This window comes from Lepidochelys kempii, chromosome 23 (genome assembly GCF_965140265.1).
Source record: "Lepidochelys kempii isolate rLepKem1 chromosome 23, rLepKem1.hap2, whole genome shotgun sequence".
Taxonomy (NCBI): Eukaryota; Metazoa; Chordata; order Testudines; family Cheloniidae; genus Lepidochelys; species Lepidochelys kempii.
This window is the reverse complement of record NC_133278.1, coordinates 13697233-13714210: the sequence shown is the minus strand read 5'-3', so window position 1 is coordinate 13714210 and position 16978 is coordinate 13697233. Positions and strand designations below refer to the sequence as shown.

The window sequence follows — 16978 nt, the reverse complement described above, 5'->3', positions numbered from 1 at the left end:
GGGGGACACCACTATTTACCTCTCTCCGTTCTGAAAACTGACCATTTATTCCTACTCTTTGTTTCCTACCTTTTAACCTGTTATCGATCCATGAGAGAACCTTCCCTCTTATCCCATAACACCTTACTTTGCTTAAGAGCATTTGGTGAGGGACCTTGTCGAAGGCTTTCTGAAAATTTAAGTACACTATATCCCCAGATCCCCCTTGTCCACATACTTGTTGACCCCCTCAAAGAATTCTAGTAGATTGGTGTGGCATGGTTTCTCTTTAAAGAAACCATGTTGACTATTCCCCAACAAACTAAATTAATCTGTGTGTCTGACAATTTTGTTCTTTACTATAGTTTCAACCAGTTTGCCTGGTACTGAAGTGAGGCTTACCGGCCTGTAATTGCCGAGATCACCTCTTGAGCCCTTTTCAAAAATTGGCCTCACATTAGCTGTCCTCCAGTCATTTGGTACAGATGGATCCAAGAACTTTGCAATTATTGTGTATAACTGATTCCTTTAGCCAGTTTTAAATCTCACCTTTCTTTCTTTCTTTTTATAAATAAACCTTTAGGTATTAGATACTAAAGGATTGGCAACAGCATGATTATTGGGTAGGATCTGAGTTATATATTGACCTCAGTGTCTCGCTGGTCCTTTGGGATCAGAAGAACCCTTTTGTTTGATGAAATTGGTTTTAAATAACCACACATCATTAAGTCTTGTGTTTGGTGTTGAATCAAGGACTGGAATACCTAAGGAGGCTGCATTTCTGACTTCTTGATAGCCAGTGTGGTGAGACAGAAGTTTACTTTTGTTGCTGGTCTGGTATATCTCAAGGAAGAATAACCACCAGATTTGGGGTACGTCTGCTCTTTTTCACAGCAGCTTGTCCTGAATTTGGTATTCTCAGTTGTGACCCATGAAGGCACTGCGACAGGGGGCACCCCAAGCAATGCAGGGGGAGCAGCTGAACTCCAGAGAGCGAGCACAAGACCCCGGAGCAAGAGACTGAAGGAGTGGGTGTCGGACAGGCTATGAGCTCATTCCCAGACCTGGCTGCAAGGAGGCGCCCCGGTGGTAGGTATAGCGCACCTAAGCCCCTTCATTTTCAGTTTAAACTGATTTGTACCCCAAAAAATCCTGGGTTTTTCATAAATTCGGTTTATTCCAATTTTCATCCTACTTTTGTATCATTCAAATATATGAAGAGTAACTTGTTTTCTTAGGAAAATACAATCCATTGCATGAGAGATCAGTATTCTGGTAATATGTTGGTCTGTGTAGATATGCAGAGCTGCCAGGTAAAGTAAGGCTATGGATTAGTCTAGAAGATACACACTGTCAAGGTTCCTTCCCCACTCTGAACTCTCGGGTACAGATGTGGGGACCTGCATGAAAAACCCCCTAAGCTTATTCTTACCAGCTTAGGTTAAAACTTCCCCAAGGTACAAACTATTTTACCTTTTGTCCCTGGACCTTTTTGCTGCCACCACCAAGAGTCTAACAAAAATAACAGGGAAAGAGCCTGCTTGGAAACGTCTTTCCCCACAAAATCCCCCCAAGCCCTACACCCCCTTTCCTGTGGAAGGCTTGATAAAAGTCCTCACCAATTTGCATAGGTGAACACAGACCCAAACCCTTGGATCTTAAGAACAATGAAAAAGCAATCAGGATCTTAAAAGAAGAATTTTAATTAAAGAAAAAGTAAAAGAATCATCTCTGTAAAATCAGGATGGTAAATACCTTACAGGGTAATCAGATTCAAAACATAGAGAATCCCTCTAGGCAAAACCTTACGTTACAAAAAGACACAAAAACAGGAATATACATTCCATTCAGCACAACTTATTTTATCAGCCATTTAAACAAAACAGAATCTAACACATATCTAACTAGATTACTTACGAACTCTTTACAGGAGTTCTGACCTGCATTCCTGCTCTGGTCCTGGTAAAAGCATCACACAGTCAGAGAGAACCTTTGTTTCCCCCCCCCCTCCAGCTTTGAAAGTATCTTGTCTCCTCATTGGTCATTTGGGTCAGGTGCCAGCGAGGTTATCCTAGCTTCTTAACCCTTTACAGGTGAAAGGGTTTTTCCTCTGGCCAGGAGGGATTTAAAGGTTTTTACCCTTCCCTTTATATTTATGACACACCCAATAAACAAACAGGCACGCAAGCTCTGAAGTGTGTGCGCACGCATCTGAATGTACCGATGAATCTCCCGCCCACCACGTACACATTTCAGAATGGTTTAAAGATCTGACACGCTAAAATGGGAAGAAAATGACAATCTGTCTCAGAATATGTTCAGAACACAAGGAAGTATTCGAAAGTTTAAAAAAAGAAAAACAGGAGAAAAGGATGAAGTGGAGTGTATGCCCTGGAAATGGGGTGGCATCAAAGTTATAGGCTAATAGCTCTAAGTCTACAGCAGTAAACTGTTTATTCAAATGAAAAGCTTTATTTGGGGATGAGAGATATATTGTTTTCTTGAACTCCGAGGTGGCCTTGTGTTTTGAGTTCTGGTTTAGTTCTGCAGCAAACCACAGTGATGAACGGAATTCAGAGCACTAATTTACAGAATACTTTTTCCCTCTGTCCTTCTGTCCACCACAATAAACCCTGATATTAACTCACAAAAGTTATTAATAGTTATTTGCACCAATTTTCACCTATTTATGTTGTTGTCGTAATAAACACCAATACAGTCTCGGGAAATATTAAATAAAATAAAAACAAAAAATGAAGGGTCCTAAACACACCCCGAAAGGGGTGGTAGGAGGGACATTCCATCCCCTCGATGTTTTGTCCACCAATGAGGCCTCATTTCTGACACCCCAATTTTGGGTCATGGATTTCTGCTCCCCCACTTCTCGCGTGTCCCAGGCGGGCCCCAGCCTGGCCCGTGGGGTCTGTCCGGCGGCCGCTCGGGTTGGACGAATCCTGTCTTTCTGTCTTGCCAACTTTCCCCGCAACATTCATTCGTCCAGGTTCTCATGACACTGCCTGAACTTCTCACTCACCTTCGTTGGCTGAACCCACCACGAGGGGACATTGGGAGGCTCCGTATCACAGCCGCCCCCTGGGGTGGGGACATTTTTGGGGCAGGGGAGAAGGAATCTCTGGGCATTTATACAATAGAAAGACAGGGCGGGGAGGTCTAGGGAGAAATGGGGGAGAGAGAAAAGGGGCTGGGGGACCCTGCTGAAGGATGGGGACAGACACTTGGGGAGCCGCAAATGCCATTATTCCAGTGTCAGGGCCAGATGCAGCGTCACCATTCACAGGGGGCTGGCGGCTCTGTCTCAGGACCCTGGAGGGGGGGCTGGGATTCTGCAGGATGGGGTAGGGCCTGGTTCGGGGCTGGGTGATGAGCCCTGGTACTGCTGGTAGGATTTAGGGCCAAACGCATCTTGACCAGTGAGGCCCTGGATGGACAGGAAACTATTTGGATCTCTGAGGGGGAGGCTGTAAACAGGGGGCAGCTGGTTTAGACTCGATGGGGATCCCCCAGCAGGAGCTGGCTGCGAAGGGGCAGGTGGCAGATGGGTGGGGTGACCGTGCCTGTGAAATGCCGGGTGCCTGGCCCTAAGGAAAGGGAGCGGGCAGAGCAGGAAATCCAGCCGGGAAAGGGTTAGTTATCGAGGGCCCGGCCCCACAGTGCCCCGGGCTCCCCACAGACACAGGCGGTGCTCTCCCTGTGATGCTGTATGGAATTTGGGGGACACATTAGAATATTATGAATATTGTAAAACTGCAATGAGTTATGATATGCCATGTAAGGTATCTGCAAAAATATTATAATTTGCCAGGTATGATAATCTCGTTCATGTGTTTGTATCACCTTTGTATTGCAAGTTATATGTCTGGTACATCTGTAGTTCCAAACTTGTGCTGGGCATCTGGATGACACCCCCAGATTGCCGGGCATCAGCACTGCCTAGCTTGCTTGACAGCCCATCAAGACTGGATGACCCATCAAGACTGGATGGCTCCAGAGGGACTCTCAAGCCAGCAAACTCACCAACAGTGCTAGGAACCTGATCTATGGACTTTGGAGTCTTTGTATGTACGGGACTGTTTTACCATTCAACATCTCTCTTCTGTTTTTTTCTTTTCTCTTTATAATAAACCTTTAGCTTTAGACATTAAAGGAATAATAGAATCATAGAATTATAGAATATCAGGGTTGGAAGGGACCTCAGGAGGTCATCTAGTCCAACCCCCTGCTCAAAGCAGGACCGATTCCCAATTAAATCATCCCAGCCAGGGCTTTGTCAAGCCTGACCTTAAAAACTTCTAAGGAAGGAGATTCTACCACCTCCCTAGGTAACACATTCCAGTGCTTCACCACCCTCCTAGTGAAAAAGTTTTTCCTAATATCCAACCTAAATCTCCTCCACTGCAACTTGAGACCATTACTCCTCGTTCTGTCATCTGCTACCACTGAGAACAGTCTAGAGCCATCCTCTTTGGAACCCCCTTTCAGGTAACTGAAAGCAGCTATCAAATCCCCCCTCATTTTTCTCTTCCGTAGACTAAACATCCCCAGTTCCTCATGTGTTCCAGTCCCCTAATCATTTCTGGACTGGCCAGCAGTCTGGTATTCTGGGTAAGATCCAAACCCACACTGACCTGGTAACGTGGCTGACCCTTTGGGGTCAGAAGAACATTTTGGATAGTGAGCAGAGTCTTTTAAATAACTTGTCACTGTATTGGACCTAGGTTTCGATGGGGCCTTGCCAGGAGAGGACCCCTGAGGGGAGGCTGCGTCCTGCTGCCCTAGGGGGCCGAGCCTCCACTTCCCTGGCCAAGGGGTTGCCCAGGTGGGTGAACTTCCCCGAGCCACCTGGCACCCCTGTAGGACCCCTCTGTCCACCCCACAGGTAACTCTGCCCCAGGTGTGCAGTGAGCTCATCCCCGGGGTATCTCAGCTCCTGCCAAACACAGCCAGGCAGTGCGCGCGGGGGGAGGCTGGGACATCACCCGCTGCACCCCATGTCCCGGAGATGCCCAGGGCCCAGCCAGATGCAGCAGAACATCTATTGGGGGGTGGGTCGGGGTCCCCTGAGACCCCAGTGGGGGGAGGGGAAGCAAGAGTATAGGGAATTCTGGGTAATGCTCACTCCTAGTGCCAGGGCGACGTCATGCGTCCCAAGAAGCAGGGTTATTGCCTCAGGACTCAGGCGTCCAGCTGGGCTCAACCCCACAGCCAGGTCCCCCAGATACTGCCCTACCCCCCAGTATGCCCCCAGCAGCTTCCGGGCAGTGACCTGCAGGGCAGGAGGCATTTGGGGATCTGGGGGTCAGGTTGCCCCTCCCCCTGGTGTGTGGGCCCATGCACCAGGAGTCACTGCCCCTGTCCCACCCAACCAGCCCCGGCTCCCAGGGGCTGCTCCTTGGGCACCACGAACCTATTTCCAGGGCTTGTTTTATGGTGATTCCCCGGCCCCGGTACCTGGCCTGGCTGGCGCTGTTCCAGGCTGGGTCGGGTTGGTTCCCCCTGCGGTCGTCCTGCACCTGCTCAGCCTGGTTTTGAAGGGCTCCTTGCTGCTGTCCAGAGTTCCCGTATCAGGAGTCATGAGCCCTGTGAGCAGGGGCTCCGCCGGGGCTCCCAGGATCATTCTGGGCATGTCAACATCCCCCACAAAAACCTTCTGGTGTGGAAAAAACGTCTCTGCTTGTCCCTGAAGATGTGTGCATTATGCACCTTCTCGGACCACCCCACGCTGGTGTCAGTGAAATGCCCATGGTGATCCACAGGGGCCTGCAGCACCCTGGAGAAGTTCCCTTCCTACTGATGTTCATCTCCCTATCGCAAGATGGTCAGGTCCAGCATCCACACAGCGATCACCGGGCACTTCTCCACGAGAGGCTGCTCCCATCTGGGTGTCCTTGCGCCGCAGGGCTGGGGCGAGCTCCGCACACAGGTCCAGGAAGGAGGCTTCCCGCATCCGAACGCGGCTTGTCATCCCAGACCGGGCGACGGGTAACTGCAGATAGTGGGGACGGGGCGGGGGCGCAATGACGGGCTCCCCACCACCACCACAGCCACGGCCAGCTTCCTGGTGACTGCCAAGGCCCCCTCCAGCAACATCCTCGAGACCACGGCACCTGGGTGGTCGCCCACCTCGCCCACACTTAAGACCAGCCCTGTCAGGGTCGTCCTTAGGGAAAATGGTGCCCTAGGTGAACTTGTATTTTGGCACCTTGGCCCCTGCTGCCTCCCCCAGCCCCCGCCCCATATCGCCCCAGCTCCCGCTGCCTCCCTCCTCTTGCCCCGACCCCCTGAGCTCCCCCTTATGCGCACCCAGGCAGGCTAGTCCAGACCCGCACTTGAGCAGGTACATACATTTCCCTGCTGGTTTAATACTTAGTTCACCAGACCTGTGTCACCCGTGAAGAGGAGTTATTCTCACGGGGACCATGCGGCTGCCGGGCGAGGAAGGGATGGGACTCAGCCGGCTTCCCCGCGCCCCCTCCGGCAGAGAGCTGCACTGACAGCCTGGTCTCACTTCCCGGCTCTGGGCCACACCGAGTGGGTCTCAGCGGCAGGACCCGCTGCTGGTGCCTTTCCCACGCACAGGCCAACTCGCACCCTGGCAGAAATCGGGGGGGGGGGGGGGGCGGGGCATGTGACCCGTGTACCCCCCTCCACATCACCTGTCCCAGACCTGCATAACAATGTGATCCCACCACTCAGCGCTCGTTTCCCGAGTCCCAAAGCGACGCTCCGCCGTGTGCAGCCGCCCCGTGATGCCAGAAGGAAGCTGGTGCTGTTTCTTTCCCTGGCACCCAGCCTCTCGGGCAGCTCTGATCCCTGTTCAGACTGGGAGCTCGTGACATACTGCCTGACCAGCCGCGCTGCGTTCACAGCAGTGGAGAGCCGGGCGGGATCCATCCTTTCGCACAGGGGTGGCGGGCGCCCCGGGAACAGGGGCCGTTGGAAAATGCCGCGAAACGTAGTCGGAACAGCGTGGGACGCTGGGAGAGAAAATAAGGCACCACGGGACCTTGAGCCGCCCCCACGACGCGCTGCGATCCACCCCGCCTGCCCACAAGTCCTAGCTGCAGAAGGTGCCGAGGAGCACGGTGGGACAGCTACCCACAATGCACTGCTCTCGCTGTGGACGGTGGCACACCAAAGGCGGACGCGCTCTGCCGGCAGAGGAAGCGCAGTGGGAACGTGCAATAGCGATGTCATCGTGGTGCCTTTTGCCGACAACTCTCTGTAGTGTAGACACGGCCCAACGCCAGAGGAGCGAAGTTCTGGAGCAGCCTCCCAAGGGACCTCACTGGCTTCAAGACTGAGCTTGAGACGTTTCTGGAGGGGACGGGATGAGGAGACATCCCACAACGGCAGGGAGCCGATCCGCGACTGCTAGCAGCAAATCTCTCCAGCGGCCGGAGACGGGACACCCGCTGGGGAGGGCTCTGAGTGACGACAGAGGATCCGTTCCCAGGTGTCTGGCTGGAGGGTCTTGCCCACATGCTCAGGGTCTAACCCATCGCTGTATCTGGGGTCAGGAACGAATTTCCCCCCCGGGTCAGACTGGCAGAGACCCTGGGGGGGTTCACCTTCGTCTGTGGCCTGGGGCGCGGGGCACTGGCAGGTTTCAACTAGTGTCAGTGGTGGATTCTCTGGAACTCGAAGTCTGTAGCCCTCGATCTGAGGACGTCAGTGACTCAGCCGGAGGCGAGGGGCCTGCTACAGGAGTGGGCGGGGGAGGCTCTGTGGCCTGCGATGTGCAGCAGCTCACACCAGATGATCACGATGGACCCTTCTGGCCTTAAAATCAGTGAGTCTGTTGCCCCCTGGGGGCCGGCGCCCCATGGCTGTGGGGGGCTCTCACTGCAAGGCCCCCTGGCTCACGCTGATCACGGCGTACATGCTGGGCTGGGTGGGCTCAGGGGCAGGGGGCGGGCCCCCCGGCTTGGCATGCAGCGCCTGGCGGTCCAGCTCGGCGTAGGTGAGACCATCGGTGCCAGGGTCGGGCTCCTGGGGCTGGGAGGGGAGAGAGTCACTGGGGTGTGCGTGTGTGCACCAACCCCCCCCCCCCACACACACACACAGTCACACAGAGCAGGGCTTGTCCCCTCCCACAGGGGGTGACAGGGACACACACACACACACACTTGCAATCCCAGCTGCGATCCCATGAGCCCCTCCCAGCAACCCAACCCCCACCCCAAAATACTGAGTGTGCCAGACAAGGTGAGTGGGGCCCATGTGGGTCAGGTTGAGGATCAGGGCCTGTGGGCAGACAGGGGACACTTACCAGGGTCTGCGGCTCTTTCCCTTCGTTGATGAAGCAGTCTGCAGAACAGAGACACCCGCTGAGCTGCACCCCCAGCTGCCCCAGAGCAGGACCCCACACCCAGCTCCGACCCCCTATGTCCAGCCAGGGGGCTCAGAGACCAGCACAGCCACCCCTCCCCCGCCCCACAGCATGGGCCATGGTCATTAGCCCCGTGTTACAGAGAGGAAAACTGAGGCACAGAGATGGCAGCAGAGTCTAGGGGGTTATGGCAGGAAGGGGGCTGGGAGTCAGGACTCCTGGGTTCTCTCCCTGGCTCTGGGAGGGGAGTAGGGTCTAGTGGTTAGAGCAGGGGGCTGGATGCCAGGAATGGATGGGGATTCCCCACAGGTCACTGGCTGGGAAGGTCTAATGGAGAAGTGAAGGGGGAACCACAAAGCCCCAGGCCTAGGGAGGAGAATGGGGGGCTCACAGAGGGAGTCCCTGAACTAGAGGGGGAGGGGAGGGTGACCTCCAGGGAGCTGGTGGGGAGAGAGGCAAGAAGCTCAGCTGACACCAGCTACCTCTGGGACCCTCTCCTTAGTCCCACCCAGCAGCAGCTGTAAATCAGGCCCTGTCCCGTATGGGTGGAGCCCCCACAAGCCCCACCCCGCCCCAGAGGCCCTGCACCCTGGTACCCCCTTCGGTGTGTTACTCACAGTTGGGGTCTTGCTGAGCCAAGGCCTCCAACTTCCCCAACGGGATAGTGCTAAAAGAGAGAAAATCCACTTGTAAACGTGATATCCCCCACCTGCGGGGAGATTCCCCAACACACCCAGAGAGCCCCCTCATCCTGCCTCACACTGAACCCTATTCCCTAAGGCCCCCCCCCGGCCACAACCACTGGACCCCACTCTCCTGTCAGAGCTGGGGACAGAACCCAGGCAGAGGCAAAATGTGGGTGGGGGCATGCAGGATCACATGACCCCCCCCCCAATTGCTCAGCCACATGGTGCAGCCGGACCCCCTCGCTGAGGAGCAGCTGAGCTGGAGAGCTGCGCTGGACAGGGAGAGTGTGACGAAGTTGGGGGGGTTTTCTTTTTTTCCCTTGGTTTTTCCAATGGTTTGCATGCAGAGTAGGTGGGACTCAGTTTCCCTGGGTGTTACTGGTTTCACGAGGTGATGGGAGAGGGAGTTGGTTGGTACAGGGGACCCGCGATGGAACTTGGGACCCCGGCCAATGGCCTGGAGATTGGAGACCCCAGCGACTGGTGACCGGGAGGCCCAGCTTGGGAGTCACAGCTGGGTCCGGCCAGTGGGAGGACAATGGGCTGGGAAGAGAGGACCCCGGTGACTGGACCAGCCGGTTCCAGCCAGAGGGGCCAGAGGACAGAAGAGGGGAGAGGGGGCCCAGGCAACCCTGTTTACCTGGAGAGAAGACAATGGAGGGGGGGAGGGGGGGCTTGGGGCCGGTGAGATCAGATGCCCAGCTGGGAAGCAGGGGGGCTTGGGGCTGGAGCGAGGGAGCAGGCAGAGCCCACCTGGATGCAGGGGAGACTGGGATGTGCTGTGCGGAGGGAGGCCAGGCCTGAGGGGTCTGAGAGTTTCCTGTGCTGGGTTCAGATGCTCAATAAACCCTCCTGTGTTACGCTGGCTGAGAGTCGCTCCGGGCTAGAGATCAGGGGGGCGTTATTCCCTCTGGGAGTGGAGGCCCTGGGGGTCCAGAGCGAGTGGACTCCCTGCGGGAGCCCCTGGCAGAGACAGGCGTGCTAAGGTCGGAGAGGTGCGGCTCCAGGAGGTGGAGGGGCCTAACCCCCGAGAGAGAGTGGACCCCCGAGAAGGGATGTCGCACTGAAGGGGTTTCCCCCAGGGACCGCACAGGGACAAGAGTGGGCACCCCCTGGGAGTCCATGACAGAGAGGCAGAGGCAGGTGTGGAGGAACAGCTGGGAGCAGCACCGGGGGGGGGTCACTGCTTTCTGGGGGTGGAGGGAGCGTGATGTGACTCCAACTGTTTTGGGGTTGTGCCCCTCCACTCTCAGCAGACCCAGGTCACCTCTGAGGAGTCCTGGTTCCCAACCCCCTCTCCCCTCCGAGAGCCGGGGACAGAACCCAGGAGTCCTGTGACCCAGGCAGGTTGACCGGTAGGGAGAGGACCCGGGGTTCCTACCTGCTGGGTCTCGGTGTGGCTTCTTTTCCTGCAGAGGGACAAAAACCAGAATCCCCCATGAGCCGATTGGGATCCCTCGGTCCCAGCGCCCAGCCACTCACCCCCCACAGGGCAGCAGGGATGTGGGCCCCCTCTGCTTCTGGGGCTGAGCCTGGATCCCTGCTCGGGGCGGGGGCACGGACCAGCAGGGGGCAGCGTAACACCAGAGCATGCGCTAGGGGTGGGCAGATTAACTCGGGGGGGCTTTTCCTGTCCCCAATCCTCCCTCGTTAGTGACTCCTTATAACGAACCTGATCCACAGGCCGATCAGCTCCCCTGGCATCCTAGTTACCTGAGAGGCATGGTGCCAATGGCTCGTTATGCGGGACCTCTCGCTCAGCACTGAAATGCAGCCACCTCTGGGGTGGGACAGCTGTGTGTGTACGGGGGTTACGCATGTAACAGCGCCTTCTGCTGCACCCCCCTGCTCCTGGGATTTCCCGGCACCATCCCTCTCCAAACCGTGGCCCCATCCCGCCCTGCTTAGCGGCAGGTTTAACCCTTCCCTCGCTGGGCAGGGCACTTACTGGCTCGGGTTTTTCTTAAGCAGACGAAGGCCACGAGGAGGAGGAGGAGGAGGAGGCCGGCGGCTGCCGCGCTCGCCCCGGCGATGATGAGGGTGGTCAGACCTGGAGCTGCTGGCGATTCCGATCCGTGTGGGAAAGAGCAGCAGGCTGTGAGTGCCGGGAGGGGCTGGTCTGTTCCCACCCCCAGCCCCTCCCACCCCAGGCGGCGCCCAAGGGGCTGGGACTCCGCAGGGCAGAGGGAGCCGAAAATTCTATGGGGAGGATGTCGGGGGCCCCAGGGCATCAAGTGGGGTCAGAGCAAGCAAGATTTGGCGGATTTGTAGTGCTAGGGGGCGCTGGGCTGCAGGGGGTGGAGGGCTCCATAGGGGGCGCTCTCCCCATCAGTCAGGGCTCGCCCCATTGCCCCAGCATGGCGCTAGCGGGCCCTGTCTGATCCAGGCTGGCCGTCATTTCTATGGCAGTTCACCCCCTTCCTCATGGCCACACCGACTCAGGCCAATGGGCCCATCTAGCCCGGTATCCCGCCTCCCATGCTGGCTGCTCCTGGCTGCTTCGTGGGGGGCTCCAGGTCACCGTGCCCCCACGGCTACTGATGGGCCCAGCCTCTGGCTACCCCGTTAGCGGCGGGTTCGTGTCTGAGCAGGAGGCTTTGCTCCCCTCCCAAATCGGTTGGTGGGGGAGGGGGGAGTCACTGCCCCTGAGAACAGACTCCATCCCCACCCCTGGGCAACCAGTGAGGGAAGCTGCCCCATAATCTGTGACTCAGTAGATTCCCCGCCAGCCCCAGTACCTGGCCCCACGCTGCCCGGTTGGGTGGGAGCCGGCGCCGCTCCAGGCAGGGTCAGGTTGATTCCCCCTGCGGGAATAAAACCAGCGTCTGTCGGGGTACGGGGTGGGGCTGAAACACCGACTCAGAGATCGCCCCCCACCCTCCGCGACCAGTGGTGGATCAGCCACTGGGCCTACGGGGCTCGTGCCCAGGGGCCCCAGGAAAGTGGGGGGCCCCAGAGCCCTGGCCCCCGGGCCAACAGGATGGGGGAAGACCAAGCACCTTGACCCTGGTCCCCTGCAGAAGCACAGTGGGGGAGGCAGGGGAAGCCTTAACACCAGGACCTCCGCTGCGGCCCTAGGACGGGAGGAGCTCTGGCTACCTGCCACGGCCTCAGGACTGGGGGAGCCCTCACTCCCCGCTGCGCCACGGGGCCGGGGCATGGGGACAGAGCTTCTCCGGTCTTGGGGCTACTTTTGTACACCTCAATGCGCTCCCATCACACAGAGTCTGTGGCTGCGCCAGGAGCTGGGCCAGATCTCCTGGGTCCCAGCCCAGCAACGTGTCCAACAAGCCACCACTTCTCCTGCAGCCCCTGCCTCATTCAGCCCCGGCTGGGGCCTGGAGAACAGAGGGGATGCCATCACGGGATTAAATAGCGACTCACGGTTCCTACGCACAAGGAGCAGCGTTAAAGTCGCCTCCCTGCCCCGAGTCCCCAGGGGCTGCTGCTCCTCCCTGGCTGGGGAACCCCCCAGTGACTCTGTCCCCGCTCCCCAGCCGGGCGTCCCCACTGCGGGGTCAGGGCTCAGGGCACAGCCTGGCTCTGAGGGTCCCATTGGCACCGAGCCCCCGTGAGGGTCTGGCTGGGGGTGGGGCTGGGAACGGGGACGCCGAGCCGGGCCCCTCACCTCTCACCGCCAGCTCCACGGGGTCGCTGGGGGACGACGCGGCGGCTGACCCCGATCTGCTGTGATAGGAGCAGCTGTATCTCCCGCCGTGCTCCCGGCTCACGTTGCTGATGAAAAACACAGCCCCAGACCCACTCGAATCCACAGCTGGGAAATGGCGTCCCTCTTTGTTCAGCACGAACCGCACGCCCTGGTGCTGCCCCCAACACCAGACGGACACGGCTCCCCCCAGGGAGACCCCCTCGCTGGGGCTCAGGGAGATGCTGGGTTTGGGGTAGCTGGGCTCTGCAGGGGGAAGCAGACAGGCCGTGAGACGCAGGCCCCGTCACCCAGTCCTGGGACCCGTCCTCACCACGCGGCCTCCATGGGGGTCAGACCCGGCAGCCCTGGGGACAGGCTCCTGGATGCCTTTCCACAGGGGCCCAGAGTTTCCTCTGAGCCCTGGGCTAACAGCATGAGACACGGAGCAACCCCAGCCCCTGGGGGCCAGAGCTCTGCTCCCTAGCGGGTGACAGGCCAGTCCAGTCTCTAGTGTCCATTCACGCCCTGGCTTCTCTGCTGGGAGGGCTGGGAGCCAGGACTCCTGGGTTCTCTCCCCAGCTCTAGGAGGGGAATGGGGTCTAGTCAGTGAGAGCAGGGCAGATGGGGGCCAGGACTCCTGGGTTCTATGCTCAGTACCACCACTGACTTGTAGGGGACTGTGCAAGTCTCTACTATCCACTGAGGTTTATAACCTTCAGCTCCGCCCATCACCCCGTAACTGATGTGTTACCTGGAAAAAGCCCCCCTGCTCTGCAGCTCCCCCTGGAGGCAGGGATCCCCTCTTCCTCTGCCCCAGATCTCCAGTGGCTGCTTCTCCTCCCTGGCTGGGAACCCGCCAGTGACTCCATCCCCGGCTCCCCACGTCCGCTCTGCTGGGCCCAGGGCTCAGGGCAGAGCCTGGCTCTGAGCGTCCCATTGGTGCAGAGACCCTGAGGGTCTGGCTGGGTTTGGGGCTGGGAGCCGGGCCGCTGAGCCGGGCCCCTCCCTCACCTCCTACAATGATCTCAACGGGGTCGCTGGGATATGAGCAGCGATTCTGATCCGTCATGGAGCAATAGTCACAGGTGTAGGTCCCTCCATCTTCCCGGCCGACACTGGGGATGGGAAATTCAGCCACGGTCCCATCAGGCACCGTCTGCAGCTGCCGGTCAGGGTGTCCAGCTTTACGCAGAAAGAACTCCCAGCCCGGGTATGAACCCTCACAGCGGATGGTGACGCTTCCCCCGAGCGCCACCACCCGGCTGGGGCTCACCCAGACAGTGGGTTTGAGAAATTCACGCCCTGCTTTCAAGAAGAGACAGGAGTCAAACAGGAGAGACACAGCCCCCCACCCCCCACCCCAACTGAGTCCATCCATCATTCAGCCTCTCTAGGAGTCTGTCCCCTACCAGGGATGGCACTGCCTGCCCCTGGGGCCTGGGGGCAGGGGGTTCACCCATACGTAGCTCAGGACCTGGCTGCATAAGAGATCACCGCCCCACCCCCACCCCCCGGCCCCACCTGAGGCCAGCCAGGAAGCCTGACCAGTGGGACCCCTGCAGCTCTGACCCCCGCCCCGGGGTTGGAAATAGAGTCTGTGACCAGTGGGAGTCATACAAGACCCACCTTTCCCCAGTCCTTGGGAACGCGGGGGGCTGTGAGTGCAGGGGAGGGAGCTGTTGGGGGTGGATCTGGGGGTGGGGGTGGATCTGGGGGGTTCTTCCCCACGGCTGCACTGACTGTGAACATTTTGGTTACCCTGAGGGGATCTAGAGCCCACAGATGGGCCCTATTAGCGTTTGTATGAGCTGAAATAAATCCACGTGCCGCCCCCCCCTCCCCACGATCCTCACAGCCTGTGGGGGCAGGACATTGAACCAGGGGACGGTTCCCGTCTGCTTCATCAGACCCCGGAAGCAAGATTTGCCATCTAGTTACTCCAAGGGGTCAGCCCGGGAGTGGGGGGGGGGACTTCGGCACAGGAGAAGGTGGCTGGGTCTTAGCTCACAGGGGGAATTTGGGTTGAATCTGGGGGAAGGTTCAGGGCTTAGTTCCTCTTTTCCCCACCCCACCTCCCTCCCCATCCTTGATGTTACTGTCCTCCCTTCAGACTGATACTCACCTCCCCACGCCCCGCTGTGCCCAGTCAGCCAGCAGCCTGGAGAGGAGATGGCTCGTTAGTGACCAGATCCCAGAGCAACTGGATCCTACACCCTGGTCTCAGATCCACCACCCCCAACCCCCATGGGCACACGCCCTGGTCTCAGATCCCCACCCCCACCATGGGCACGTGCACTGGTCTCAGATCCCCACCCCCCTCATGGGCACATGCCCTGGTTTCAGATCCCCACCATGGGCACATGCCCTGGCTGTCTCCGATACTCACCGAAGAAGAGGACGGTGAGAGCAGACGCCATGACGGGGCAGTGGGGGCCCTCAGCGCTGCCACCAACACCCCGGAGTTGAGCTCCACTGAGCCTGAGGCCCGAGTGCGAGCGGAATGAGGAACTGCGCCGGGGGCTGCAGCCCCAGGAAGCCAGTGATGCGCTCGGCCCCTTTCTTCCCATCAGATGGTTTCTCTGCTATCTCCAGCCCAAATCTACCACAGTCAGAGCAAAGCCGGCTCCCTGCCACGCCCAGCAAACCACATCCCCTCTGTGACGAAGTGGGACTGTTCTTAATGTTTCCTCTGAATAGTGTGGGGGTGCCTCAGTTTCCCCTACGCAGTTCTTAAGTATCTAGGGGGTGGGATAAGGGTGTATGATCATTGCAGAGCCCTAGAGGGCAGGTGTGTGCAGGGGTCTGGACACAGAGAATGGCCAGCACCCTGTTTCCTGGCCAGTGATGGCCTGGGCCCTTCCCCCCTGCAAGGTGAGAGCTAAAGGGTTGGAGAACAAAGGACTCAGGTGCCCTCCTGGCCCGGGAAAGGGACAAAGCCCAGAGGAGGAGGGTCTGGAAGGAGTTTCAGTTTGGGGCTGGTTGGAGACATGGAGTGAAGGGCAGACATGGTTGTCTGGCTCACTGCCCCCCAAAATGGACCCAGCTAAGGGGTCCAGTTCTCTGCACCTACAAGCTCTGTTTTAGACCATGTTCCTGTCGCGTCTAATAACCTCTGTTTTACTGGCTGTCTGAGAGTCACATATGACTGCGGAGTTGGGGGGCAGGACCCTCTGGCTTCCCCAGGAGCCCCACCTGAGCGGACTCACTGTGAGAAGCGCACGGAGGGGCAGAGGAGGCTGAATGCTCCGAGGTCAGACCCAGGAAGGTGGAGCCGGGGGAGCTGTGTGTCCTGCAGACAGGCTGCTCCCAGAGAGGAGACTTCCCCAGAGTCCTGCCTGGCTTCATGGGGAGCAGATCCAGAGCATCGCCCAGGGACTCCGTGACGCCCTCCTGCAGCTGCCTGGTCCCCCCACCCACTCCATCACCTCCCAGCCCCACATGGGAGCTGCCCGGTCTAGGGACCAGCTGGGAACGGAGGAATCTCAGAAGGTGTCAAGAGGTGCCCAGGCTGCCCTGAGCTTTTCCAACAAACCCATCCAACCTCCCTGGAGCAGCAGCCCAGAGCAGGAGAGGGATCTGGCCCCCGTGAGCGGGGGAGGGAGGGGTAAATGTAGATCCTGAGTTGTTAAAGGAGCCCCCGATAAATCCGCGAAAGGGGAAGTCTGCCCAGAGCCGGTGCTCGAATCCTGTTTCCGCTACTGCCAGTGAAACTCTGTGTGAACCTGATGGCCGGCACCTGTCCTGTTATATACCCCAGCTCTGGCAGGGGAGTGGGGTCTAGTGATTGCGGGCTGGGGGTGCCTGGGAGCCAGGACTCCTGGGTTCTCTCCCTGGCTCTGGTTCAGAGGTGGGGTCTGTTGCTTTGAGAAAAGGACAGAGATTAGAGCTGGTGAAAGGCCCCGTGTCCCTTCCCCAGCCCATCCCCGGGGCAGTGGGTCTGCACAGATCAGGGATCGGGGCAGAGCTCACAGGAAGGGTAGGAGGCAAGAACACAGGGACAGAGCTCAAGAGAAACTGCCCCCCCTCTGGCAGCTCTGGCTCCCCAGCTCCTTTGCCCTTCACCCCCCACCCCCGACATTCACCCATTGGGCCCCTCAGCCCCCCGATCTGCCCCCTGGCCTGCGTCCCCTCCCCCATTCTCTCCCCACATTCTGTAGTTCCTTCATGTCCTCCACATCAGGTCCCATCCCCCCAGTTCTGCCCCCGTCCCATGTCCCTTCACCCCCCCTTTGTGTTGTCTCATGCCCCCGTTGCCTCCCCCATTCTGCCCACCCCATCCCCTACCCCTCACACCCCCCGACCTCCATCAGGGAA

At 58.3% G+C, this 16978-nt stretch overlaps 1 protein-coding gene across 3 annotated transcripts; it reads right to left on the bottom strand.

Moving 5' to 3' along the window:
• Positions 1-1776: 1776 nt before the first annotated feature.
• On the bottom strand, positions 1777-15427 carry LOC140902218 (leukocyte immunoglobulin-like receptor subfamily A member 5). Of its 3 annotated transcripts, XR_012156022.1 has the most exons (11): positions 15051-15427; positions 14787-14822; positions 13676-13966; positions 12644-12928; positions 11754-11819; positions 10964-11074; positions 10397-10424; positions 8947-8996; positions 8270-8307; positions 6687-7995; positions 1777-6157 (listed from the first exon to the last, which is right to left on the bottom strand). XR_012156022.1 is itself a non-coding variant. In XM_073322070.1 (10 exons), the coding sequence occupies exons 1-10, from the start codon at positions 15229-15231 to the stop codon at positions 7840-7842; spliced, it is 1242 nt and encodes a 413-aa protein (XP_073178171.1). In that variant the 5' UTR covers positions 15232-15427; the 3' UTR covers positions 6348-7839. The 3 variants fall into 3 exon arrangements, 2 of the variants coding, with proteins under 2 accessions (XP_073178171.1, XP_073178172.1); XM_073322070.1 differs by lacking the exon at positions 1777-6157 and having other exon boundaries at positions 6348-7995; XM_073322071.1 differs by lacking the exons at positions 1777-6157; positions 13676-13966 and having other exon boundaries at positions 6348-7995.
• Between the last annotated feature and the right edge of the window lie 1551 nt (positions 15428-16978).

Excerpts from the sequence above, each read along its gene's own strand:
- LOC140902218 (XM_073322070.1), bottom strand. The coding sequence starts at position 15,231 with ATGGGAAGAAAGGGGCCGAGCGCATCACTGGCTTCCTGGGGCTGCAGC. Across the intron at positions 12,929-13,675 it reads CGTTGAGATCATTGTAGGAG|AGCCCAGCTACCCCAAACCC; the intron begins GTGAGGGAGGGG and ends TTCCCCCTGCAG. Across the intron at positions 8,997-10,396 it reads GCCACACCGAGACCCAGCAG|CACTATCCCGTTGGGGAAGT; the intron begins GTAGGAACCCCG and ends TCTCTCTTTTAG.